This window comes from Protopterus annectens, chromosome 7.part0, assembly GCF_019279795.1.
Source record: "Protopterus annectens isolate FY-2018-M chromosome 7.part0, PAN1.0, whole genome shotgun sequence".
NCBI lineage: Eukaryota > Metazoa > Chordata > Ceratodontiformes > Protopteridae > Protopterus > Protopterus annectens.
In genome coordinates, this window is record NC_056739.1 from 984861164 (window position 1) to 984885393 (window position 24230).

Below are 24230 nucleotides of genomic sequence, written 5' to 3' on the forward strand. Positions count from 1 at the left end.
GGTCCTGATGTGCCCATTTTCAGTGAAGGTCCAGGGATGAAAAGCTCCATAATTACATTGTTATAGGAAACAAACAAAATACACAGCCTTTAAATGTCATAGTTATAGCACAGAATAAAGTAAAAATAAATACATAATTGGTAAACATAAGACTGCACAAAAAAGTATAACATCACATTGCATGGTCATTAGGAGTAAGGGACCACCATACTTAAAATGTATCAAATACACAGCTACATTTGTATATTAATAGGGAAAATAGTATGCAAGACAGAGCAGGTGTTTTGAGAATTAATACAAAAAGAAACTTTAGCAGAGGTAAAAATGGATGACAGATTAGGTGCTAAGAGAACTCAAATACGCTAAGGCTGAATTAGAAAGACAGTGGAAGGTCAGGGATAGGTGGAAGCAATTGAGAATAAGGATGATAGAGGAACAAAATGCACTAAGGAGTTTAATCTGGGGTGTAGCAGGAGCAGACCCAAGATTTGGACGAGTATTCTTTTAAAGGTCAATTCAAGGACAGGTTGGAATTCTTAGTGTAAATGGTAGAGAATTCCAACCTTTTGCTACAAGGTAGGAATATAGACATTGACCACAGTTTTTGGTAGGTTTATGTACTATGAGGAGTTGTTTATCCTCTGATCTTAGAGACATTTTAGGAAGTACATAATGATCTGGGAATCAAGGGCTGGACAGGCTGCAGGTTTGTTTATGTTATGGGCAATTATAAGCTGAAGAGAGGAGAGGTGGATGGAGAGTTAAAGTCACTCTGGGGAACCTTTGCACTGTACAGTGATGCATGAAGTAGACTGCTCTAGTGGCAAACTTGGAGATTTTGTTAAAGCAGCTTTTACGTTTTCTTTTTAGTCTGGACTGTTAAGTTTGTCATGAATGGGTCCCCATAGAGTAGACAGAGTGAGAGGTAGTTTTGGCCAGAGTAGTTTTGGTGGATGCATTCAGGAAGTGTTTGTTGCTATGTAGTTTCATATATATTTGTTTGTGTCTTTCGGCTTTTATATACATATATATATATATATATATATATATATATATACACACACACACACACACACACACACACACACACACACACACACACACACACACACACACACACACACACACACTCACACACACACAAGTGTCTGTTTTGTTGTTTTTATCCTACTTAGGATGTGCAAATCAAACTTAAGATTGCCATCTATTATAACTCCTAAGAGGTTAGTGTGGGGCACTATTTCTACTTCATTGTTGTTTATGGAATTGATCTTGAATAGGGTTTTGTATGGGATTTGTACTTCTTTTCAGAGTAAAGAGAAGGAGCTTAGTTTTTTTAAGACTGAGTATTAGTTGAGAGTTTGGAGACAGATTCAGATGATTGTGGAGTCATCTGTATATTGAATTAAGGAGCCTTGACAGGAAGAAGTATGAAGATTATTGATAAATAAATTAAAGAAATCCTTGTAGTACATCCATTTTAGAGTTACGATATGGAGAGATGGAGCCTTTTAAGACTGTTTTCAATTTGTTATGTAACTGTAGAAGCATTGAATTAAGGGAGAAGATAGGCCAAGAATGGAAAACTGATTATGGAGTATAGAATGAGAGACCACATCAAAAGCTTTTAATAGGTCTAGAAATGTTGAGAAGACAATTTTGCCAGAGTGTCTAGTTTTATTAAAATTGTCCATGACAGATAACAGGGCAGTGGCTGTGCTATTTTCTGGGCAAAAGCCATGATGGGTATTAGTACATCATTTATTCTGTAAGAAATGGTTCAGAAGTTGTTTATGAATGCATTCTTCTAGGGTTGTTGAGATGATGACAAAGATGGCTAGGGATCTGACATGTCTGTGGAATTGCTGCCTTTATGCAAAGGGATAATATGAGACTTTTCCGTAACTTGGTGACATTGGACTCTGTAATGCATCTGTTAATGAGAATGCTGATTGAATAGATTATGGCCTCAAATTTTAAGTATTCTGGGAGCTAGTTATCTGCAAAGGTTGAACAAAGTCTGAGTTTAAGTAACACTTCATTAGACTAACAAGAACAGGTTGAAGGGTAAAGTATTAGAGATTATTGGGTTATAACAGGAAGAGTCAGGTGTAAGTGTAGAAGAGAGGGGAAGTTAGATGTGTATTGAGAAGGGGGTGTGTTAGGGGCAGTGCTAGGTGGGTTTATGAGGGTAGTAAGAGATATTTTAGATGACTTTTTGGTTAGATTGGTTATGCATTCTGTGAAGTATGTGTTGAATTTGGTAGCTGTTTGAATATGGATTCATGTCTTTTTTGGTTCCTGGTTTAAGGACAGATGACATGGTGGTCCAGAATATTTGAGGGTAATATTTGTGGATGTTTTGTAGTTGAATATAATATGCTTTTTGTCGCTGGTGACTTGTTCATTGACCTGGTTATGAAGGTGTCTGAGCAATTTAAGTGTTTGTCATTCTTGGTCTTTTGCCATATAATCCAGGTTTTCTCTCTTTCTTTCATGAGGAGTTTGTTGAACTTAGCCAAGGGACATTGACTGGTTTTAAATCTTTTGTATGCAGTAAGACTTAGGTATTCAGGATACTTAGAAATACAGTACCACAATGATTGACTGCTTCATTAAGGGATCTTAGCAAGATTACATTAATACCCAATTGTTCTAATTTATTGATCCATGTTTTGTGTACGACTCATCTCACAACACACGTTTTCATTTGTAGCTGTTATATTAATATATAATGTTATATTACAGGTAATAATATACTTATTTTCTTCATGTGCATGCTGATATATTGCTTCAAGTCCCAGCCTTTCCATTTCTGACAACAATTTCTTCAAAATAACATTCACCATTATTTTTTTCCAACAAGAAAGTAGACATGGACCTATATGACTCTAGCTTTGTCCTAGTCCCATTTAACTTAAAAATAGGTTTCACAAGTTCATGTCTCCAGTCTCTAGGAATGTCTCCATACTTAAATGACCTAGTGAATAACAAATGTAATAGTGATTTTTAGTGTTCTTGGGTCACTGTTACTTGTCTCCTCCATGTGCTTTCTTAAGGGTCCAGTTTGCAGCTTTAACATAATCTAATTTAATTTCAATATATGAAATTACACATATGTTACTTGCACAAATTATTTCCCATTTTGTGGTGCCAAATGTTTTGATTAAGAATCTGTTGTGTTTGATAATAAATTTTAGAATCTAAACAGTTTATCAGTGTGTATGTCTTTACTCCTACAATATGTTACTTATCTGTAAAGTGTTTTTTATCATGCTCAATTGCTTTATATAGATGTTTTCCTGATGTTATCTCACACTACATTTAATTTGTCTGGCCAGTTTGTTTGTTTCCATCTTCTAGGTTATAATTCAAACTCATTTCCATTTCTTATATTTGTTATCTGTCATCTTAATTGAGTATCTTGTTCTTGTGGAACTATATCCTCATTTAACTCTGTTCCTACATCCTGATGATAAAAAATAAACTTTTTTGCATTCAAGCAATTCCTCTTTCAAAATTTGCCATATTCCTTCTGCTGTCTCTCCACTGAATGTATCACTATACAATTATTTTTACATAGTGACTGTTTTGGTTCTATAGAGTCTGTTATTAATCTTTTGTGGATTGGAATAGAGTTTATCAGACTTTTCTAGCAGTAGATTAACCTTTATGACCCATTGATCACTAAACATTAAAATTGGTAAAAATTTGACATGTACTAACAATCATCTCTTTAGGAACACACAACATTAAGTATATTCTGTCCCTTTTTAGGTTTGATTACAGTTTTCAGCAATTATTGTTCCTGTGCATACATTGTAAATGGTTTCCTTACTAATGTTATAAAAGCAATATTATTTCACTCTGTTTCTGTTAAATTCAAGTCCCCAGCTATTATCATTTTTATTTCCTGTGTTTTATGCGAACATGTATGAATTCCTGTAGGTCATCAGGACTTGGCATTTGTAGCCTATAAACTTCAACAATTATAACCCAATCCAGGGTTGTGTTTATTGTGAAGGTTAAACAATCTGCAGTACTGATGTTATCATCAAAGATGTAAGAATCACAGGCCTCATAAGAGTCTTTAATCTCTATCACAACACTTCCACCTGATTTTTGTTATAGGTTCATAGGTTAGTACTAAGCTAACTGCCCTTGTGAGCCATTTTAAGCCTAGCCAATTATCCCTTGTGAGATTCAAACCCTGCACCTTGTGTTTGTAAGACAAACACCTTAAACATTTGGCCACCCTATTATAATATCTGTTACAGTAAAAATTCAAAGTCCAGCTGTATCACTGTCTACACAGGGTCGCATGTGTACATAGACAGTAACACAGGCTACTGGGAATGCCAGGCCTCCTGAACACTGGACACACTCACTGTGATATTGAGAGAGGTGCAAGAGACACCACCAGTGATGGCTATGTCTACAGTTACCTGGCAGTAATGAAAGAGGCAGTGGCCATTATAGGGATATCATAGACAGTGATGAGCAAGTGTAGGCTGTCAGGGATGGCCCTGTAAACCAACACTATTCCATTTGCCTACCCACAGGTATACCTGACAATATATGGGACTGAAAGAGTAGCTGTACCTGGAGAAGTTTACCATGTCGGAAATGGAGGTACTACAGCAAGGACTCTGTGCACCAAGCAGGCAGATCCTGGACAAGGGTAAACAGGACATAGCCTTCCAGGACCAGGTGTGGCAGAGACTGGGGCAGGAAATTGGTGCATTGTGTGGACACACTAGGACTGCGGCAAAGATGTGTTAAAGGGACACTGATGTGATCTTATATGTCAGGACCAAGGCTCAGGAAATTGTAAGGGACGAGTTGACAAGCAAGGGTTGCCCCCCACTCCCCCTTAGAACAGCAGCATCTGCTAACTGACACTGATGAATTCATGGCATTTCTGATATTAAGTGGCTAACTAAATATGTGTTTTGGGTTGATGATTGCTCCAATGTCTGTATAGATTGCCTCAGGTGAGTAATGGGACATGTTAGTTCTATAGAACATTGCCTAGCACTTCTTCCTAGTTTGCTGATACATAACACATTTGCCCTTCTCTCATACAGGGACATCAAGACTGGAATGGAAATGGCCTGCACTGCAATGTATGTACATATGTACCCACAGGCTATATATATTATTGCCATATATCAGTCTGTGTGTCACACAGCACTGGTTTTCATAAAATATTACCTAATACTGGTAGATCATGTGTATGCATTCACAGGTTCCACTAAGAGAGGATCCATCACAACAAGCTGGCAAATTGCTAACATCGTTAGTTCTGTAGAGGCTGGTAATGATGGCAACATGCACAATCTGAGGACACAATAGCATTCTCAGCCACATTAACAGTGGAGAGCACACTCCCTTCTTCCTCATCTGAGGGAACTCATGAGTAAGAGTGTCATACGGTGTTCATAAGATAGCCACAATGTCCATACTATTCACATCTGCCACCATCCCTAGTTGAGGATGCTTTCATGACATTCATCCAGTTCCCCTGTGGCCTCCATCCCTCCTAGCATGTCCCCTGTGTGATGCTTAAGGGTCCATATAGCAATAATTGTTTATGCTAAACAAAGCTTTGTATCCACTGTGATAGACTATTCATGCATCCCCTTGACCACATGTGAGGACAATACAGGTCTACTTTCTTTCATATGATGTCTGTGTCCAACCAATATTGGTCGACTTTGCCATACTTACGGAGATAATTGTATGTAAGCTGCTGAAGGACTCTCCTGTGATGCAGATGGTTGCAGTATGAAACCTAATGGGCATTGGCTACCAAAGCATGACTAGAGTATGCTGAGTGACTATAGCAGATTCTACTTCTGGATTTGGGGAGGAAAAGGCACCTCTTCACCACAAAATGACCGTGTTCAAAATAAGCTAATTATTCTACATTTCTCACCTGTGCTGCTGTGTTTGATTTCATCATTTGGATATGTGCATCTCATCACCATACTGACATAGCATTATATGGTTGTTTGCAGGTAATGCATACTACTGTATTTTTCCACTGGTGTGGTTATGCTGTTTGTATCTTGGAATTGTCCCAACCTACATGATGCCACTCTCAGTGCTATTTTGCTTAATACAGTGCCCTCTTTCTCAACAGTTCTCATAGGTGATTAATATGATGACATATTATTTTAGTGGATTTTTAATTATTGTTCTGTATGCAGAAATGTTTACAAATGTGTGTTTTGTAATACTTGAGTGACATCTCCTTCACTGCATAACTTCAGCTATAAAGTCCATGTTTATAAGTTAAGCTATGTCTCACCACCTTAGAAAATAATGTGAGTAGCTCATATACCTCAGATTTTTGAATCTTTGGGTATCTGTAGTTTGTTAAGTTAATAATAGGGATAACATTTTGGTGAATGAATTTTACTGAGACAGTTACTACTAGTTTGTTTTTCTAATCCTTGTTGCTCTTTTAGAAATGTTATAACTGTTTTGCTGTTTAATCTTGGGTTCCCATTTCAGGATCAGAGGAGGATGGATTTACTTTTCCCCGGGGTGACAGCACCGAGCATGAAAATGGAGGCAAGGAGACCACTACTGTACGTCTTGGAAGCTCTGATCACCCCCAAATTAACAGTAAGTGTCTGACCATTGATGCTGCAACACAGACTGAGTCATCTTGTTTGGATAATGACTCTAACTGGACATGGACAGACAGTAAAATGGCAGGCCAAGATACCAAACACCAAGACCAGCAGTACCTTGTTAATGACAGTTTGATAGAAGAAGAACAAAAGCAAGCAGACAGCAGACAGCTCTTGCAGAGGATAAAGGAACTGGAAGAGGTGAGGTGACTGATTCTTTGTTCTCTTCTGAACTTGTGCAAGCATTTTATTTTACTATCCCTTAGTAACTATGGGAAATAATTATGTTGTTACGTTTTCAGGATTTACCATTTATGGAATGCCTGTTTTTACCAAATTAATAAGTTATTTAAATCAAACTAAAGATAATGTATTACTGTGCAATGAAACCTAACAAATTATTTCATCAGATTCTTCCCAGTGTGCAGTTCCCCACCCCCAGTTAACACCCAGTGAGAAAAAGAAAGTCTCATTCTGCTGCTAAAATACCAGTCACATTCTTTTCTAACTGTTCTAAAGCTAAGTCCCAGGTGCATAGAAAGTCTGGAGTGAGCAGAGAGGAAACAACTGAGTCATTGCTTAATGTAGCAATGTTCTAGTTTCACATATGAGAAAGGGCTTTATCAGTTTGGACGGTGATTTGAAGGTGAGCATTAGACCATAATGTGTTCATTCCATATGCATTTCATCATATTGATTCCTGCTGCCTTAGCTATATGGGTTATATCCTGCCAAGGATATAACGACCAGCCAGCTTCCAAAGCTTCAAGGCACCTTCCACTTGCCCAAACTGACAAGCAGCTCAAGATGAGCTAACTAAACGACAAGACTGGGTGTGAAGCCCTTCAGAACATTAGTACTGCTGAACAGTATGTGCCTCTGAGGGTTTTGAGGATTGGCGGTCGGCCTGTGGTTTCCTTTGCTGGGCAGATAAGTTCCTTTTGGGGGTAAGCTTCCATTTTCTTAAATTTACTGATGTTTTCTTACTTTCCTGTTCAGGAAGGTTATTTTAAAGCTGTTATGCGCAAAAGTGTTGTGTTTTATGGACAGTCGTGAGACTGTAATGTTATTTTTAAATGGAACACTTGTTGTTCTCTCAGTTTCAAAGTAGTGTTAACTACCTGAAATGTATTTTTTGTGGTGAAATTGCCTTTATTTTTCCTTGGTGGGACTGGAATTCTGTTTGAAAGTCATTTTGCTGTGTTTTATGTCAAAAAAGTAACTGTTGTGAACTGGTAGTTTTACTGGCATTTGCTGCTTGTCTTCGATAAGAAAGAGGCACCATTTTTGGCTTGACCATGGAACAGACTAGCGGTCCTATGGTTGGTCCTTCTTCCAGCCTCAAAAAGAAAAAGTTAAGCAAACAGCCTTTGCCACCACAACAGGCTATCAAGTTTTTATAGCTGCAGGTGGGTGTCTGCTGTGGCCATTTGTTGTCCCTCAGACTACTCATCTTTAACCTTGGATCCCTCTGGTGCAGGACCTACAGCCACTATGGATGGCAGTTAGCCACTTCCTCTGTGGCTGTTAGAGTCCCCTCTGTGGACAAGCGAGAGACACTCTTGTCAGTCTTGGCAGAGGGAACATTAAAGAGTTCCCTGTTATGTCAGAATGATGTGCTGATCCCTGGAGAAGAAGCTGCTGCCATTACTAACATGGTTGACCCCATTTTTCCTGTCAAAAAGAAACAAGAAAACTAAGCATTATCTACCCTTTGTCAAATTTCTTTAGACAGAATTTGCTGGCTCTGGCTCAGTGTTAAATTCAGGCTGTTGATCCTTCTTGTAAAGCAGTTTCTGGTTAAAGAAGGAGGGATTCCTCTTTTCCTGAAGAGATTCAAGGTTCTGAATCTGAACAAGAGGATGCAGGGATGGATTTAGGGTGTGTTCATCAGATTTCTGATTCAGACTCAAAAGAAAGCTCAGTTTCTGATTCTCCCTGTGGGGGTTTCTCTTTCTCTGAGACTATTGCTAGAATGCAATATTGTTTTCAGTGGAAGAACACTGAGGTTCCTCAGTCCCTCAGAAAATACTATGAGTATGAAAAGGATTTTCCAGAACATACACCTATCCCTCCTGTTCTGTCAGCTTTAGAGGATGTGTGTGTTACTGCTTGTAATTTTCCTGTTAGTCAGTCAGCTGCCCCTAAAAAGGCAGATAGAATATATAAAGTTCCTCAGTCTTAAAATGTTATACGCTATTCCCAAACTTGATCCAGCAGCTATAACCTTTTTTTGATCCCACTGCTGCTAAGCACTTCCCTATTCTTTCTAACAAAGAGTGAGAAGGTCACACAGAATATCCAATCAGTAAAAATTAAATGAAAACTCCAGCCAACCTAGAACTTCCACTGAATGACCTCTCAAACCTCCTGTATCAGAGGCACATGGGATATATGCAAATGACCCTTAAGGGCAAGAACATCAGGTGTTTCAGCTATATGGTGATTCTGAATGCCCATGATTTATTTCTTTTTAAGTCGTTACAATGGACAATTTTGGGCCAGTAAAACCAAACCCTACTAGCTGTGGATATGCATATTTCAGCCTTGTTATGACCTCATCAGCACAAGCAGAGTGTTTGACTAAGCATAAGAAACACAGGGCTGTTATACCCAGATGATGTCCATTACCATTAGGGTAACTGCAAAATATCCCAAATACATTAAAACAAAGAGTGAGAGTAATGGTAATGGACATCAGCTTGGTATAACAGCCCTGTGTTGCAAGCTCTTACAGTGAGGCAACCCTACCTCATTTTCAATAGGGACAGGGTTTCTGCAAGAACTAATCCACCTTTTATGCCTAAAGAGGTATCCAAGTTTAGGCCAAACTATCCATCTCCCCATTTTCTTTACTGAACCTAAAAATGAGGAAGAAAGGATACTCTACACCTTGGATGTCCACAGACAACTTAGGTACTATCTTGACAGAACTAGATCTTTCAGATCTTCGGATCAATTGTTTATTTTTTTGTGAAGGTAAGAAGAAGGGACAACCTGTGTCAAAACACACTACATCCAAATTATCTTTTGTTATACCCACCATAACAAATCTATTCCAGGCAGGATCAAGACCCTGCCTACCAGGACCTTGGCTTCATCTATGACTTTTTGGAAAGGGTTTGATTCCTGAAATATTTTAGAAGCTGCTACTTAGTCTTCTGTACAAACTTTTACAAAGTCCTTTAAACTTGCTTCCTTCTCTGGGTACAGATTAAGCTTTGCTAAGTCCATTCTACAGAGGGTCCTGGACACTTCTCCTTCCACCTCTCAAATGTAGTTAGCCTTGGTAATTTACACATATACCTAAGGCTACTGCAGCAGTAATCAATATGATAAACACAGTACAATTGTGTAAGTTGAACTTGCCATAACAGTAGATGCAGTAGCCACTCCCTCCTTCCATCCCCTTGTTTTTGGTGTGTTTTTTATGCCAAGGTGTGGACCTTTATTTTTTTTGTTTTCATTAGCATTGCCCTTTCAGGGCTCAGCATCCTTCTCTGTGTTGGCAGGAAAGCTCTGACGGGCTTCGTTCCCAAAGTTGTCTTTTAGTCAGCTCAGTTCAAAGAGCTTTACAGTTTAAGCACATGGAAAGTGCATTAACACTTTGGAAGCTGCCCAGCTGTTACATCATTGTTAGGGTATAAACCATATAGCTACAGCTACTGCAGTAGTGATCATTCAGACATCTGCTGTTATGGTAAGTTTAACTTACACAACTGTACTTTTTTGGTTATGAAATGAAACCTAATGCAAGGTGATTTACATTATTTTTAATGCTGTGAAATATAGCAACTAGCACATTAATAAATACTTTTTAACCTAGAACATTACCATATTAGATTTGGGGTATGAGGTTGATGGTCACCTATTTGTACATGCAAGGACTTGTTTTTTAAATTCTTCTCAGCACATGTGCTATATATAAATGCACATCATTAGTCCACACATGGATTATATGGTGATTACTCATGTAAAGATAGTACAGTACACAAGGCCTTTGTTCTAAGTTCACACACTATCTGTGGTATACTCAGAAGTTATATTTACATACCATTCCTTCTGGTATGTGAATGATTTAGACACAGAGTATTGTTTCATATAGATAACATCAGTCCAGGACCTCTACTTCTGCACATTTCAAGGCACTGTTTCACATGCAGTCTGTGGTGTGCATTTGAACTGTGCTCCCTGTCAGATTTGATTATTTGAAATGGCTTATTTTTCATATTCCTACACTATGTTGTGAGAAAAATTACAGTTTGGAATGTATTTCATATGTCTGTCATGCAGTAACCTCACTCACCCCCCCCCAAAAAAAAGATGCATTGCCCACCTTATGTCTGTCTTCTCACTAAGTTCAGCAGCCTGGCATTAAAACAATACCTGACTAGAAAATGACAAGCATGACCCAAAAACTCAATAAAAGTATGTGTTATGTGCATAAAAGTACAACTTTTCAGTGTCACTTTGCTGCACTGAACTACCCCTTGATTTATCACTGGAAACAATTCACACTTTTGTGCACACTCTTAATACAATGATACAAATTAATATGTACTTTATGGCCTTTTTGGGGCATCATTTCTGTTTGCTGGAGAGATCCCACATGGGCTTCACTTGATAAAACCTGTGCTGAAAATATCCTTAGAATGACCCTTGAATGTTTTGTGAGTGTCAGAATGATGGTACTGCATGGAAAACTGTCTTAACTATACATTTTTAGTATGCAGATTTAGTGCTTTACCGTACCTAAATTTTCATGGCAGTATATGCACTTTAGATCACTGCTGTGGAAAGAACAGGGTCTTTGCCACAGGAGACACATATTCAGACAGCACCCTGTGTTTTAGTGTGCCAACAAGGCAAGAGAGCATACCTCCCAACTGTACTGAATTACTCATTTTTTAACGAGTTTTGGGGTCCAGATGAAGGGGTGCCACGATTCCCGAGTGGCACCCCTTTATTTCTAATTTTTTCTTTTGTTTTTTTTTTATTTTTTGTACTTTTTGAGCTGACACCATCACGTGCGCGATGACGTCAGCTCCGTCAGGGCTACTAGCCTGTCAGAATTGAGCTCAAGGAGCTCACGTCATGCACGCATTTCCGGCTGGCCTGGCTGCTCAAATGCAAGCGGGAATGGCAACAGCCTGCGGGAACAAACTGATTATGGTCAGGGAACAGGAAGGAATCATCCTGCAAGAATGGCAATGGATTGTTTATGTTCGGGGAATAGGAAGGAATCGTCCTGCAAGAACAGCAATGGAAGTCCAGACAGAAATTATCCAGAACAGGAATCGGCAAGTAAGGAAACTTTCAGGGAAGGTGTGTGTGTTTGTGTGTGTGTGTGTGTGTGTGTGTGTGTGTGTGTGTGTGTGTGTGTGTGTGTGTGTGTGTGTGTGTAGTCTGAAGGCTTGCTGTCACACTGGGGGGTACAGAAGGGTTTGCTGCCTGGCAAAAACTTGTTTTTTAACCTTGCGATCATTATGTTTTAAGTAGAAAACTCCAAAGATTTCAGATGCTTAGTGGTTGAATAATTGTGCATCAATCAAACCTTAATTTGATGTAGATGCATGCAAACATTTTTTTGACAAGGGGATAAAGGCAGAAATAAAACAGATTCATTTGCTCTGATACACCACTAGACACTTTCTTCTGCTCCAGCCAGGTGAATGTATAAAATCAGACTTGCCATGCAATAATAAAGAAAAGGAAATTAATAATATAACAATGTAATGATATGAATAAACTGCATACTTTCATTAATACAATTATTTTAATAGGGAAACAAAAGTGGACTTTGGAAATCATAATCAATACAAAAAAACATTTACTTTTGGGAATCTCAAAAGTGAACACCAACCACATACTTACAGGGTAAAAAGAGCCTAAAGTCCCTAGCCACCACCACTTGTGAGCTTTGTCCAGGTTTTTTGTGCTAAGAGTTGAGAGCTATGGTGAGAAGTGAGAACTGAATTTGTATTCCCCATTATTGGCTTTCTCCATGTTTTTTATGTTAAGAGGTTGAGAACTATGGTGAGAAGTGAGAACTGAATTTGTATTCCCCCATTATTGGCTTTGTCCACATTTTTTGTGCAAAGAGGTTGAGAGCTATGTGAGAACTGCATTCACTAAATGATAGCCATTAAGTTTTAGTCTTCCTATTTTTCAAGAAGCTGTTGATTTGGCATAGTTGTATGTTGCTCTGACTGTAGTGCACAGGGTCCTGGGTTCAAGACTTGCCAGTGAAATGCATGGTGGTAACACATTTTATTCCAGCAACTTTCCAAAATTATACAAGCAATGTTTAAAATGTGTCCCTGGTTTTTGACCTTTTGTCTCCCCCACAAAAAAAAAAACTGAAATTGAAAATAAGTATGAGAAGCTGTGCAAGATGCCTATGGCTTACACTACTGTCATTCTATTTATAGTGTGGGTGTCTAAGTAAACTTTTATGACGGAAATGTTCTGAATTGGTTCATACATTTTGTTTCATTGCCTACATTACAGCCTACTGGAAAAATGTTCAAACAATAAATTTAAAATGCATTCTGTCTAACAAGTGTGCTGTATTATACAAAGAATATAATTTAATAAAGTCAGGAAGGTGTATCAAAGAAAATAACACGTATGTTTCTTGTTTTGTATGCAAAGGGCCAATGATTTAAAAACAGCCCAAAGGTAATCTTTATCCACCACTGGCCAGATGCATTTTCTTTGGATGTGATGTGGATTTTAATGATGTGAGTTTCAAGGGCAGAGAAGTTTTAATGCCAAGTCTGTTTTCATTGTGAGACAGTATTGCTTTGTTTAGCAGATGTCTATTAGTGTCTGTGCATTGCTGTGTTGTAAAATGCAAAAATAAAATCCAAATAATCATTGTAGAAGTAAAGCAGTGTGGTAAATGGGGCGCAATAGCCATGTAATGTTCATGGGCCTTGTCCAGATTTTTGATGTTTCCAGGTTGAGAGGTATGCGAGAGAGCATTGAGTGGTTGATATCAGCTTTCATTCCTCAGGTGGGACGTTGCAGATGGCGCTCACAGTAGACCTGCCCTCTAGTGACTGCTGGAGGCTAGTCTTTGGCAGAAGAGTTCCTTCTACATAGAAGGAACAGTACTGGCCATCATTGTCAGTAGCAGCTGAGGGACTGCTAGAAGCAGCATGTTACTACCACTATGTTGATATATTCTGCACTACTGCTGCAATGAAGATACAGCATGCAGAGAAAATCTAAAACATCTGCAGTACAATATTCTAAGCAGCTGCTTATGGGACCTGAAATATAAGCCGTCTGCAATATGATATTTGAAGCAGCTGCTTATGGGACCCTTGCCCCCCAAACATTCCATGATGGATGATAAAAGGCAAATCTCAAGCTCAGTGAAGGATACCTCCAGTTCCTGTTGTTGTGAATTGCAAGGTCAGTGGGAGTAACTAGTACTGTAACAGGTAGTTAATGTGTGTTCCATGCTGAAGAAATGCAGTATATGCTGTAGATGAAATAGCTCCTTTATAAGCACTTCATTTTCTATCTGCCTAAGATTAAAATCTGATTTATTCCATGGGGTTAAAAGAAGAGGACCTCATTAACATGTGCATCCCCAACCCATGTCCCATAAGAAAAGAACTGGCGTTGTACTAGCGGTACTCATGATGACATCTACTGCAGACTTTCATCAATGAAATTTCATTACCATCACAGAAGATCATGATTTTTTTTTTTGCTCAGTAGAATACAACTTTTCAGTGACAGATATTTTTGCATACAATTTCAAAGGGGTTTTAAAAGGTGCAACATTACATTCAAGTTGATATCAACACAGATCATCCACATATCAAAATTAATCATTTTGGGTGGAAAGTACTACTAATGGAGTACAGTTGTGTCAAATCCCATTAAATGAAAGTTTTCAGCTATTTTGCTTTATTGTGGGTTTTGTAGGCCTCGGCTCCAAATTTGAATGTGTAAAAAGAGTGTCTTTTGTTCTGTTGGAAGTGCACATTTTCTTAGAAAGTTTGCAGTTATGTTTTTAAGGTGGACCATTAAGTTCATTTTCTAAATATTGCAGATGCTATGATCAAAGCCACTTCCATTCAGAAAACCTGGGTACAAAGCCCTCAATATGGTTAATTTATAGGGCATTTAGTTTGTGTAACTTTGTTTTGTGGTAAGTGTGTTCATTTTTTCTTTCACTCCAATGTTTTATAGGTTTATAGGCAAGTATTAGGCTAGCTGCCATTTCAGGCCATTTTAAGACTAGCCAATTTTTCTTCAAAGGTGAGAATCAAACCCTGTAGCTTGTGTCTGTGAGGTAAACGTTTTAACCATTATGCCAACCTCCAACCCCTTTTACAATTCTATAATGTTTTGCTTTGCATTGCAACATATAGTGGTGTTTTTATTTATGAAACAGGTATAAATCTGTGACTTTTCTTGATATGTATGTGTGACCTGAAATGGATATAAAACTGGGAATTGTTTTGATGTATGCCTTGAAATAAGTATAGTAATGTGATTTTAACATATGCAATACCAGGAACCCGACCCATGCAAGTTAACCCTCAGCTGTAACTTCAGGATATTTAAGAATGACAGGAAATCAGCATGTACTGGAAGCATGGACAGAGTCCATAGAGAAGGCTGGTCTGAGAGGTCCAGTGGAATTTAAGAGTCACAGGAAGAATAAGGTTATAGAGAAGTCAGGATAAGTTCATAAAGACAAGTACTAGTGCTGGAGGAGACCTAGAAGGACTGGTGGCTAACCAGTGGGCAGTCCTGGTGATTCAATAGGTTCATAGATAATTGCTAAGATAATGACTTTGGAGGTTTGGGGGGGTTAAGCCTAAACCATGCTTCCCACTTATCTGACAAATGTTGACACTCTAGGTCTATTTTAAAGTGCATATGGGTGGTCAGGCATTTACAGGCTGCTTATCTCAGATGGAAACATAGGTGCCAGAACAGAAGTAAATTTCTGATTCCCAATGCACTGGTCCAAAGCTGATGCAGTAGCAAGCCAAAGGGTAACAAAGAGAGTTGATAATGTAAGCCAACTACTAAAAAATCTTTACACAATCTGAATTCTTAGTAAAATGTTTATGTCTAACCTAGGAGCAAGAGGAGACTGTTAACATTTTTGTGGTTGTAATCAGCACTAACGTATTGTAAGACTCTTTTAATCTAACACTATTGATATGTTTAATTTGTGCCAGAGAAAATCTCAGAGTGATCAGGGTGAGGCTGTAAGAAATATTGTGTTGTGCGTGGACGTTAAAGACTTTTTCAAGTTCAAAATATGCTGCAACTCTCTATTTATTGGGAAAGGCCAGCCCAGGCTGTCATTTATTTCAGAAAGCACAGGGGTGTCAGCTGTTTTATATGTCACAGTGGTGGATACAGTTGGCATTAATTCAGGATTCACAAATCTGAAATCCTACACCTGTCACTGCAAAATGAAACTAATACTCCAAAGAATAGTTTTTCTGCATGTATGTCTGTAGTCTGTGGTGTTGAGTAAGATACTGAAAACAGATGAAAGCTGCAGTGCAATCATGATGTAGACCTGTAGCACTGCAAGGAGAGTGACAGTAATTCAACTGATAGTAGAAGTTAGAATGATGTGCTGCTGCTAGTGTGCAGTTAAAAGGGCTCATAGGAGATTGGGTGCACTACAGTCCTGTGGAAGTCCACCCAACCAAGAACTACAGAATGGCTATTGTAAAATAACTTCTTAAGGTAATGATTGCTGGTGATGAGGGCTTGGCAGAGGCAGCCAAATTTATGGCTGTGGCTATGCCCTGAGCTACAACACTTTTGAAGGTGCTGATCAAGAGAAGATTTAGAAGTCCCAGTAATAGCTTTTGAACCCCATAGAAAGACTGAGTCTGGGCCTATTCACAAATATTGTCTGCAGAATTCACCTGAGATCCCTACAGTGCCTCTGTGGGTGTACAGGGCATTGATTATAATGACTGTGAAAAGCAAAACAATGTGTGTTCAGTGTATAACTTCACACAGTCTTACAGAAAGTATATTTATAGACATAGTCTATGTATTCAAGTGCATTGAAATGCACAGATGAGCAGTCAGCTGCAAGCAGATAACTTGTGAAGAGCTGAATGTTGAATACATAAAATATAATCTCTATATATGGATATATAAATAAATATATATATATATATATATATATATATATACATATATAGATATATATATATATATATATATATATATATAGAGAGAGAGAGGGAGAGAGATTTCAACCCACATCACCAGCACTATAAAACCCATCATGCTCCAAGCAACAAAACCACAGCAGAACCCCCCCCCACAAAAATGTTTTCTGCAGAGTAGACTAGACTCCCCCCCCCCTTAAATATTCCAACTCCAATATCACGCAATAGTGGGGAAGGGTATTATTTCCCATCACTGCTATAACAGTAATCTTGTACCAGGTGTTTTGACCAGCTGTTCTAGCAACCAAACAGAGTCAACAGAACAGCTATTGACCAAACTGTCCTTGACTATTTTACACAAACCAGTATATCAAATGTATACATGCAATATAATAGGTGCTGTGGAACATTGCAGTACCAGTTAGCAATACAAAATTATCAAACCTGAAAATACCTGCCTTTAGCCTGCAAAATGAACATTCAGTCTACTGTGGGTATTTCATATACATGTGTATATATTTAACAAATTTAGGCACAAAATTCAGTCAAGCCACCATTTTTCTGATTTTTTTTCTGATTTAGCATGATGTGTACATTCCTTCCTATACACTTCTGCAGGCTTCTTAAGGTAAAATCATTGTAGTTTCATATCTATTTTCCTATGTAGTCTTCTAATATCTGCACTCAGCCATTTGTAACACTCACACATGTGTATATATATATATATATATATATATATATATATATATATACACACACACACACACACACACACACACACACACACACACACACACACACACACACACACACACAGTAAAATAGCCACATTTGCTACTAACGCTTTTGCCAGATCTCACCATTGTTTTCTAATTAAACAACGTTGAGTTCTGCAACTTTCTCAAACTAATACACCTAAAACAAGTTTACAAAATTCTTGACTACTCCTTGAAATGCCTAGTCCTTGAGTCTCTCATGATATGGACCAATCTGTCTCCTCAGTCATCAGCTCTCATGGTAAAGCTCTCTACTCCTGGTCTGTGGCCAAAGTCTGGAATTCCCTTTTACTAGTAGTTTGTGAATAACAACACAACTCATTTAAAACCCAACTAAAATCACTTGTGTCTGAAAAGTGGATCTGTGACTTCCCATGTCATTCTCCCATTATCTCTTCTAACTCCACACTAGCATCATTCTAACCCAACTTATCAGCCATCACCTGTGTAAATTTTTTTTCCAGTGCTCCAGAGTGAACACATCAGTAATTTTATACCCACATATCTCACTTCCTGTTATTTATCTCTCAGGCTTTGTTATATACAACTACTTCATAAAATCCCCCACTCTCAGGATTCTTCCTTATCACACCAATACATTACCTATTAAATGTATGCCAACAGTCTGCACTCATCTATTTCCTCCTGTCACTCCTCCTGGCTGCAGTTTGTCATGTTCAACTGTTGTAATCTCCCATTCCACTTTTCTTAACTGATATTATCCTCTGGCTCTTTCCTTAACACTTTTTGTTATATGGCCTTCATTATTCATATAATACTTCCTTCCTTCTTGTTCCATACTCTATTAGCAAAATCAAAGTTACTTATTAAATATGTTAATTAAACATTTGGTTACACCACTGGAGTTTTTCTCCCTGGGCTTGTGCTGAAAAAGGGGTCTTTGCTGGCCCAGTCAGACTTTCCCAGTAAACAAATGGAAACAAATAGAGAGCCTACCAAAGGAATTCTAACCCACAGATTATACAATGCAGTATTAGCTTGTTATGATTTTTACTTAAAATACTCATAGTGTTCTCTTTCATACTCCATTGGCTTCCCAGCTGGTGGTTAAAATATGTTGAAGAAAATTTTACTTCCCTCTCACATGATGTTCCATAAAATTCAAAAAGGCATTTATCACAAAAAATAGTAATAACAGAATCATATAGAAATTTATATGAAGATGCCAAGTACAGTAGAAGCTTATTTTTTTTTCAAAACAGGTTTATTGTTTTAACATATAAGAGAAATATCATAACAATTTTATACAAGTAATTAAAAATAGGTATTATTATAATATTCAACAAAACAACTAAAGTATTTACAAAGACATCCACTACAATCAGATCAATTAATTAAACTAAAATACCATGCTATTGAAATTAAAATTTTTTTAACAAATTTTGTAAATTATCCCATACAATAAAATAAGATGTTTTTCTGTTTGTTCTAGTCCTAATTGTGTTTATTTCCATATGGCACACTATATTCATAACATTTTTAAATTCATTGAACGAAGGAGGTGTATCTGAAATCCAATTTCTAGTTATTATTTTCCTAGCCACTGCTAGAATAGACCATAACAAGGGAAGCTTAACCTTTTAACACTTTGAGGTACAGGTGTGTTGAATAATATAAGAGATTTAGAAATAATGAAATTATCTGTAAAAGAGCCTGCAAAAATTCATTAATTGACTTCCAGTATTCTTTCAATTTTATACAGTCATAAAACATATGAGCCCAGTCAGCATTAATTTCTACATTACATCTCTTACATAGATTATCTTTATTATTTATTTTATTCATCATCAAAGGTGTATAAAAGATCTATGTAAAAATTTCCATGTATAAAGTCTCCAGACAATGGAAGACGTAGTTCTATAAGCAGATTCCAATATATATTGTTTATCTTGTTGATTTGGTGGGTCCCCATTAATAGAAGTGAAATAATTCCAGTATGAATCTACACTGTAAAAAGTTTCTTGTCTGATAACTTTATGTATGTATGAAAGTTTACCTTTATCAGAAACTTTATGTTGTAAATTTAATATCAAGTAATCAATCAGTGTTGGAATAGATTCTTTAACAGTTATAGACATTAAATCTATTTTATTAATGAGATGTTGTCTAAAGGTCTGAACCTCTAACCAGCAAGTTTCTCTTAGATCAAATTCTTGTTTTAAGAAATCTAGATTTTTAACTTTATTATCAGATATCAACTGATACCAGTACTTTAGATCATTATCTATAGCTAAATGAGTTCCTTCAGAAGTAGATGACAAAAGCATACCCTGAGTATACATTATAGGAAATACAATAAAATTCCATTCCCTATACTTAGGGTGCATGAATATAAAGTTACGATAACTAATAATAATATTTAATGGGTAACAAACCATATGTTTAGGTGTAATAGGTGAAGTACAAAATTCCTTTAGTAACCATAACATGGAGTTATTTACAATCATATTTTTATGTGTTAAGGAGATTTTCATGAAGTGTATACTAATTAGCTCCCAATAATCTTTCCATTTTGTGACATATGACTGATCTATTAATAAAGTAATAACTTTTACAATAGAAGAGATAGTATATAAATTAAAGTCTGGAAAAGAAATACCCCTTGAGACCAGCTATTAGTATGTTTCTTTAATGCAATCCTAGGTCTATTAGGTGCCCATAAGAAATTTAACATTAGTGTGTTCAGTTTCTTGATAATTATTTTTGTAGGTGGAAGTATTATTGATTGTATTAAGTATAAAATCTTGGGAATATTATCATTTTAATAATGTAAGTCTCTCCTCCATAGTAAAAACATATTATTCCAGGTATTAAAAGATTTTGTATATTAAGAAAACAGGTATTATAATTATTATATATAATAGATTTAATATCTTTAGATAGTATTATACCTAAATAAGTTATCTGACCTGAATTGGGTACATATTTAGTAAAATCACTAATGAGAATATTTTTTCGTGTATATATAGGTAGTATTTTAGTTTTTCTTCATTGAATATTAAACCAGAAATACTTTTAAAATTCATCATGTTATCAAATAGAGACTGTATAGAAGAATTAGATCCTGCTGATGTAATTAGAACATCATCTGCAAAAGTTGAATTTTGGATGTTGTATTTTCATCTATTTCAAAACCCTCTATGTCAGTACTGTTTCTGATCAAATTAGCCCAAGGTTCCATTACTAAAGTGAATAATAGTGGAGAAAGTGGACATCCTTGTTTTGTACCTTTAAGAATGGGTATTTTTTGTGAAACATATGTTCCTACCTTAATATAAGCCAACGTTCCTTTGTATAAATGTTCAATTAGATTTACAAATGCATCCGAGAAGTTTGTGCACTTCATTAAGTTAAACAGATAGTCCCAACTTACTGAATCAAATGCTGAACTTATATCAAGACTAATAAGTGTTAAATCTTTCTTTTTCTTATTTGCAAAATCTATTAATGTTAAAGTTCTTCTTATATTATCAAAAGTATTTCTATTTACAATGAAGCCTGTCTGATCTATATCTATAATGCCGGGAATGATTGTCTTCAATCTATCAGCAAAGATATTCATAAACATTTTATAATCAACATTAAGTAATGAGATGGGCAGATATGAAGAACATCTAGTTGGATCTTTATTAGGTTTTAAAATTGGCGAAATAAATGTATATTGCCAAGATGGGGGGGGTTATTAATTCAGTTTGGGCCAAAATAAAAACCTTATGTATTAATGAATATGTATTTTTAGAAAGGATTTTATATATCTCTGGTATAATACCATCATTACCCGGTGCTTTGTTTGATTTAAGCTTATTTATTTGTGTAATAACTTCTGTATATGAAATACTCTTGTCCAATAGTTTAATCTGTTGTTTATTAAGCTTTTATTCATATTTGTGGTTATAAACTCCTTTATTTTATCTTTAGGTTCCATGTTAATATTATTATGGTTAATTTTGTGAAAGTGATTTCTAAATTCATCTAGTATTTCTGGTATACTAGAAACATTCTTCTTTTCCTTAGAGAAAAGATTTCTTTGATATGGTTTTGTTTATTCAACCTTTTGTTTTATTTTTAAGTCTATGTAAGTATTTGGGGCTTATTGAATAAGACAAAACTTGTATTTCTCTAAAGTTATTTTAACTTTATGAGTTAAAATTTCTTTGTATTTCTCATTTAGTTTGTTTATTTCTTCAATAACTTTCTTGTCCATAATATTTTCTTTATTATTATGTTTATAAGAGTCTAATTTACTTTGAATATCTAACAATTCCTTATCCCAAGATTTCCTTTTATTATTATACCATCTGATACTTTGTCCATATAGATATGATTTTAAGGCATCCCAAACATAAACAATGGAGACTTCAGGAGTGTTATTTATGTCTAAAAGATGTTTTACTTCTGAAAGTATATATTCTTTATAGTCTTTTAGTTGAGTTAAGTATGCTGGTATCCTTTTGATCTGAACATTATGAGTATTTTTATCATGAATTCAAAAACAATTGAATTATGATCAGATATAGGACATGAAATGATTTTGGAATTAATTAAATCTGTTACCATCTGGTTAGAAATAAAGACCCTATCTATTTTTGAATAAGTTTTGTATCTGTTAGAAAAAAAGGTGAATGGTAATGATTTTGAATCTATCTGATTATTAATATCATTCAAATGATAAGAATTAGCAAAATCCTTTAAATGTTTTGCATTAGATGTAATTCTTCTCTTTCCTATAGTGGTAGTATCACTTTCATGTAGTATACAATTAAAGTCACCAGCTAAAATAATATCTCCTATAGAGAATGATATGATCTTATCAAGATGATGTTTCACTGTATTAATACCAATTCCAGGTATCCAATATACATTAATTAAAGTGTAAGTCTTCCCATTAATTTGTATTGTAACCATACAAAACATTCCTTTGTCATCCTGATAAGACTTAATGGTTTTAGGAATGGGCATACTTTTATTCCATAAAATAGCCACTCCTCTTTTTTTCTGAGTGTGCTCTGAACTAACCAATACTGTATATTTGTTTGTGGCTAGTTTATCAATATCTTTTTTCAAGAGATGGGTTTCTTGTAGGAAGACTAAGTTGGCCTTATGTAAATTAATGTATCTTATTTGGCTTGCCCTTTTACATGGATTATTCAATCCATTAATGTTTAAAGAAATTCCTTTTAAAGATGTAATTTGGCATTTTTAAAACTTAAGAATCTTATGATCAAAATAACAAATAACAAGATAAGTAATGTTACATCTCCTCCTTTAGGTGTACCTTTAAATATAGCTGTATTTATTGAATCTCTTATGGGATTTCGTATAGGATTCAATTTTGTTTGTAGTGACAATGAATGTACAAAATATATTGTGGATGTCAAAACTATATACAAATAACAATGAACAAGTGAAAATAATGTAAGGATTAAACCTTGCATCCAGCCTGGAGTTGTAAACTCCAACTTAGAGTAGTATTTACCACTCAAGTTAACCCCCTACCCTAAGCAGCAGTACGTCAGCTACCACCTTATCAATTTAATACTAGTTATATTTAACTCAAGTTAACAGTTTTCAATTCAATTATCTAGCAAGACAAGACTACATATTTGGTAAAACAGCATCATATAAACTAAAATAAACCTTTTTTTTTTTTTTTTTTTTTAAAAACTGTTCATACTACTATATATCGATGTAATATAAAACACTTGTATGCAAATAGCATTCAAATAATCTTGATGTTAGAAATCAAGAGGAGAGAAAAATAAGTTCTAACATTCATTTAAATCAAAAACTTTGGCTAATATGATTCAGACATTACATATATTAGGATGCATCTATTTTCTGTCATGTAAATACAGTTAACAGCTTCCAAAAAAACCTTGAATTGCTTGTATATGAGCATTTACTCAAACTCATTATTGCCAATAGAATAAAATATTGTATTCATAGAAATTGTTATAAATCATACTTCATAGTTAAGCAGATTCTCAGAAACATTTATATACATATCTACATACACACATACACACACACATGCACACACACACACACACACACACACACACACACACACACACACACACACACATACACACACACACACACACACACACACACACACACACACACATACACACAAACACACACAAACACACACACACACACACACACACACACACACACACATACATATATATATATATATATATATATATATATATATATATATATATATGATCTCACTGAGTTGTATCTTTACTGAGCACCATCTTACATTGCTGTCCCTTCAATAAATCTGTCTGCTTTATACAAAATAATGCACAGCAAACACATTTTAGTAACCAGATTTTACAAACATGCTATACTACTGCTTTAAAATATATCACATGACAATTTCTTCCAGTATAGAGTTATAAAATTATTTATGCTTGTCAATCAGATGAATTAAATGAGTTATAGTAATGTATATGTTTGGGACATAGGTTTTTAACACATATTATTAATCTGCTATTCCTGTATCTGTGATGTGTCAGTGTGATATCTAGGTCAAAGGTGAAACCAGCTGCTTTCAGCTTCTCTGTGAGAATTCTAAGAGTTGCAGCTTTTGAAGTAGCTCA

General features: G+C 35.8%; 1 protein-coding gene across 1 annotated transcript in view; it reads left to right on the top strand.

Moving 5' to 3' along the window:
* Window positions 1-24230, top strand: part of LOC122806121 (RAS guanyl-releasing protein 1-like) — a 305475-nt gene that overhangs the window by 273587 nt on the left and 7658 nt on the right. The window contains exon 6 of the mRNA XM_044076359.1: window positions 6520-6842. Within this exon, the coding sequence (XP_043932294.1) occupies window positions 6520-6842 (323 nt within the window). The remainder of the gene's footprint in view (window positions 1-6519; window positions 6843-24230) is intronic.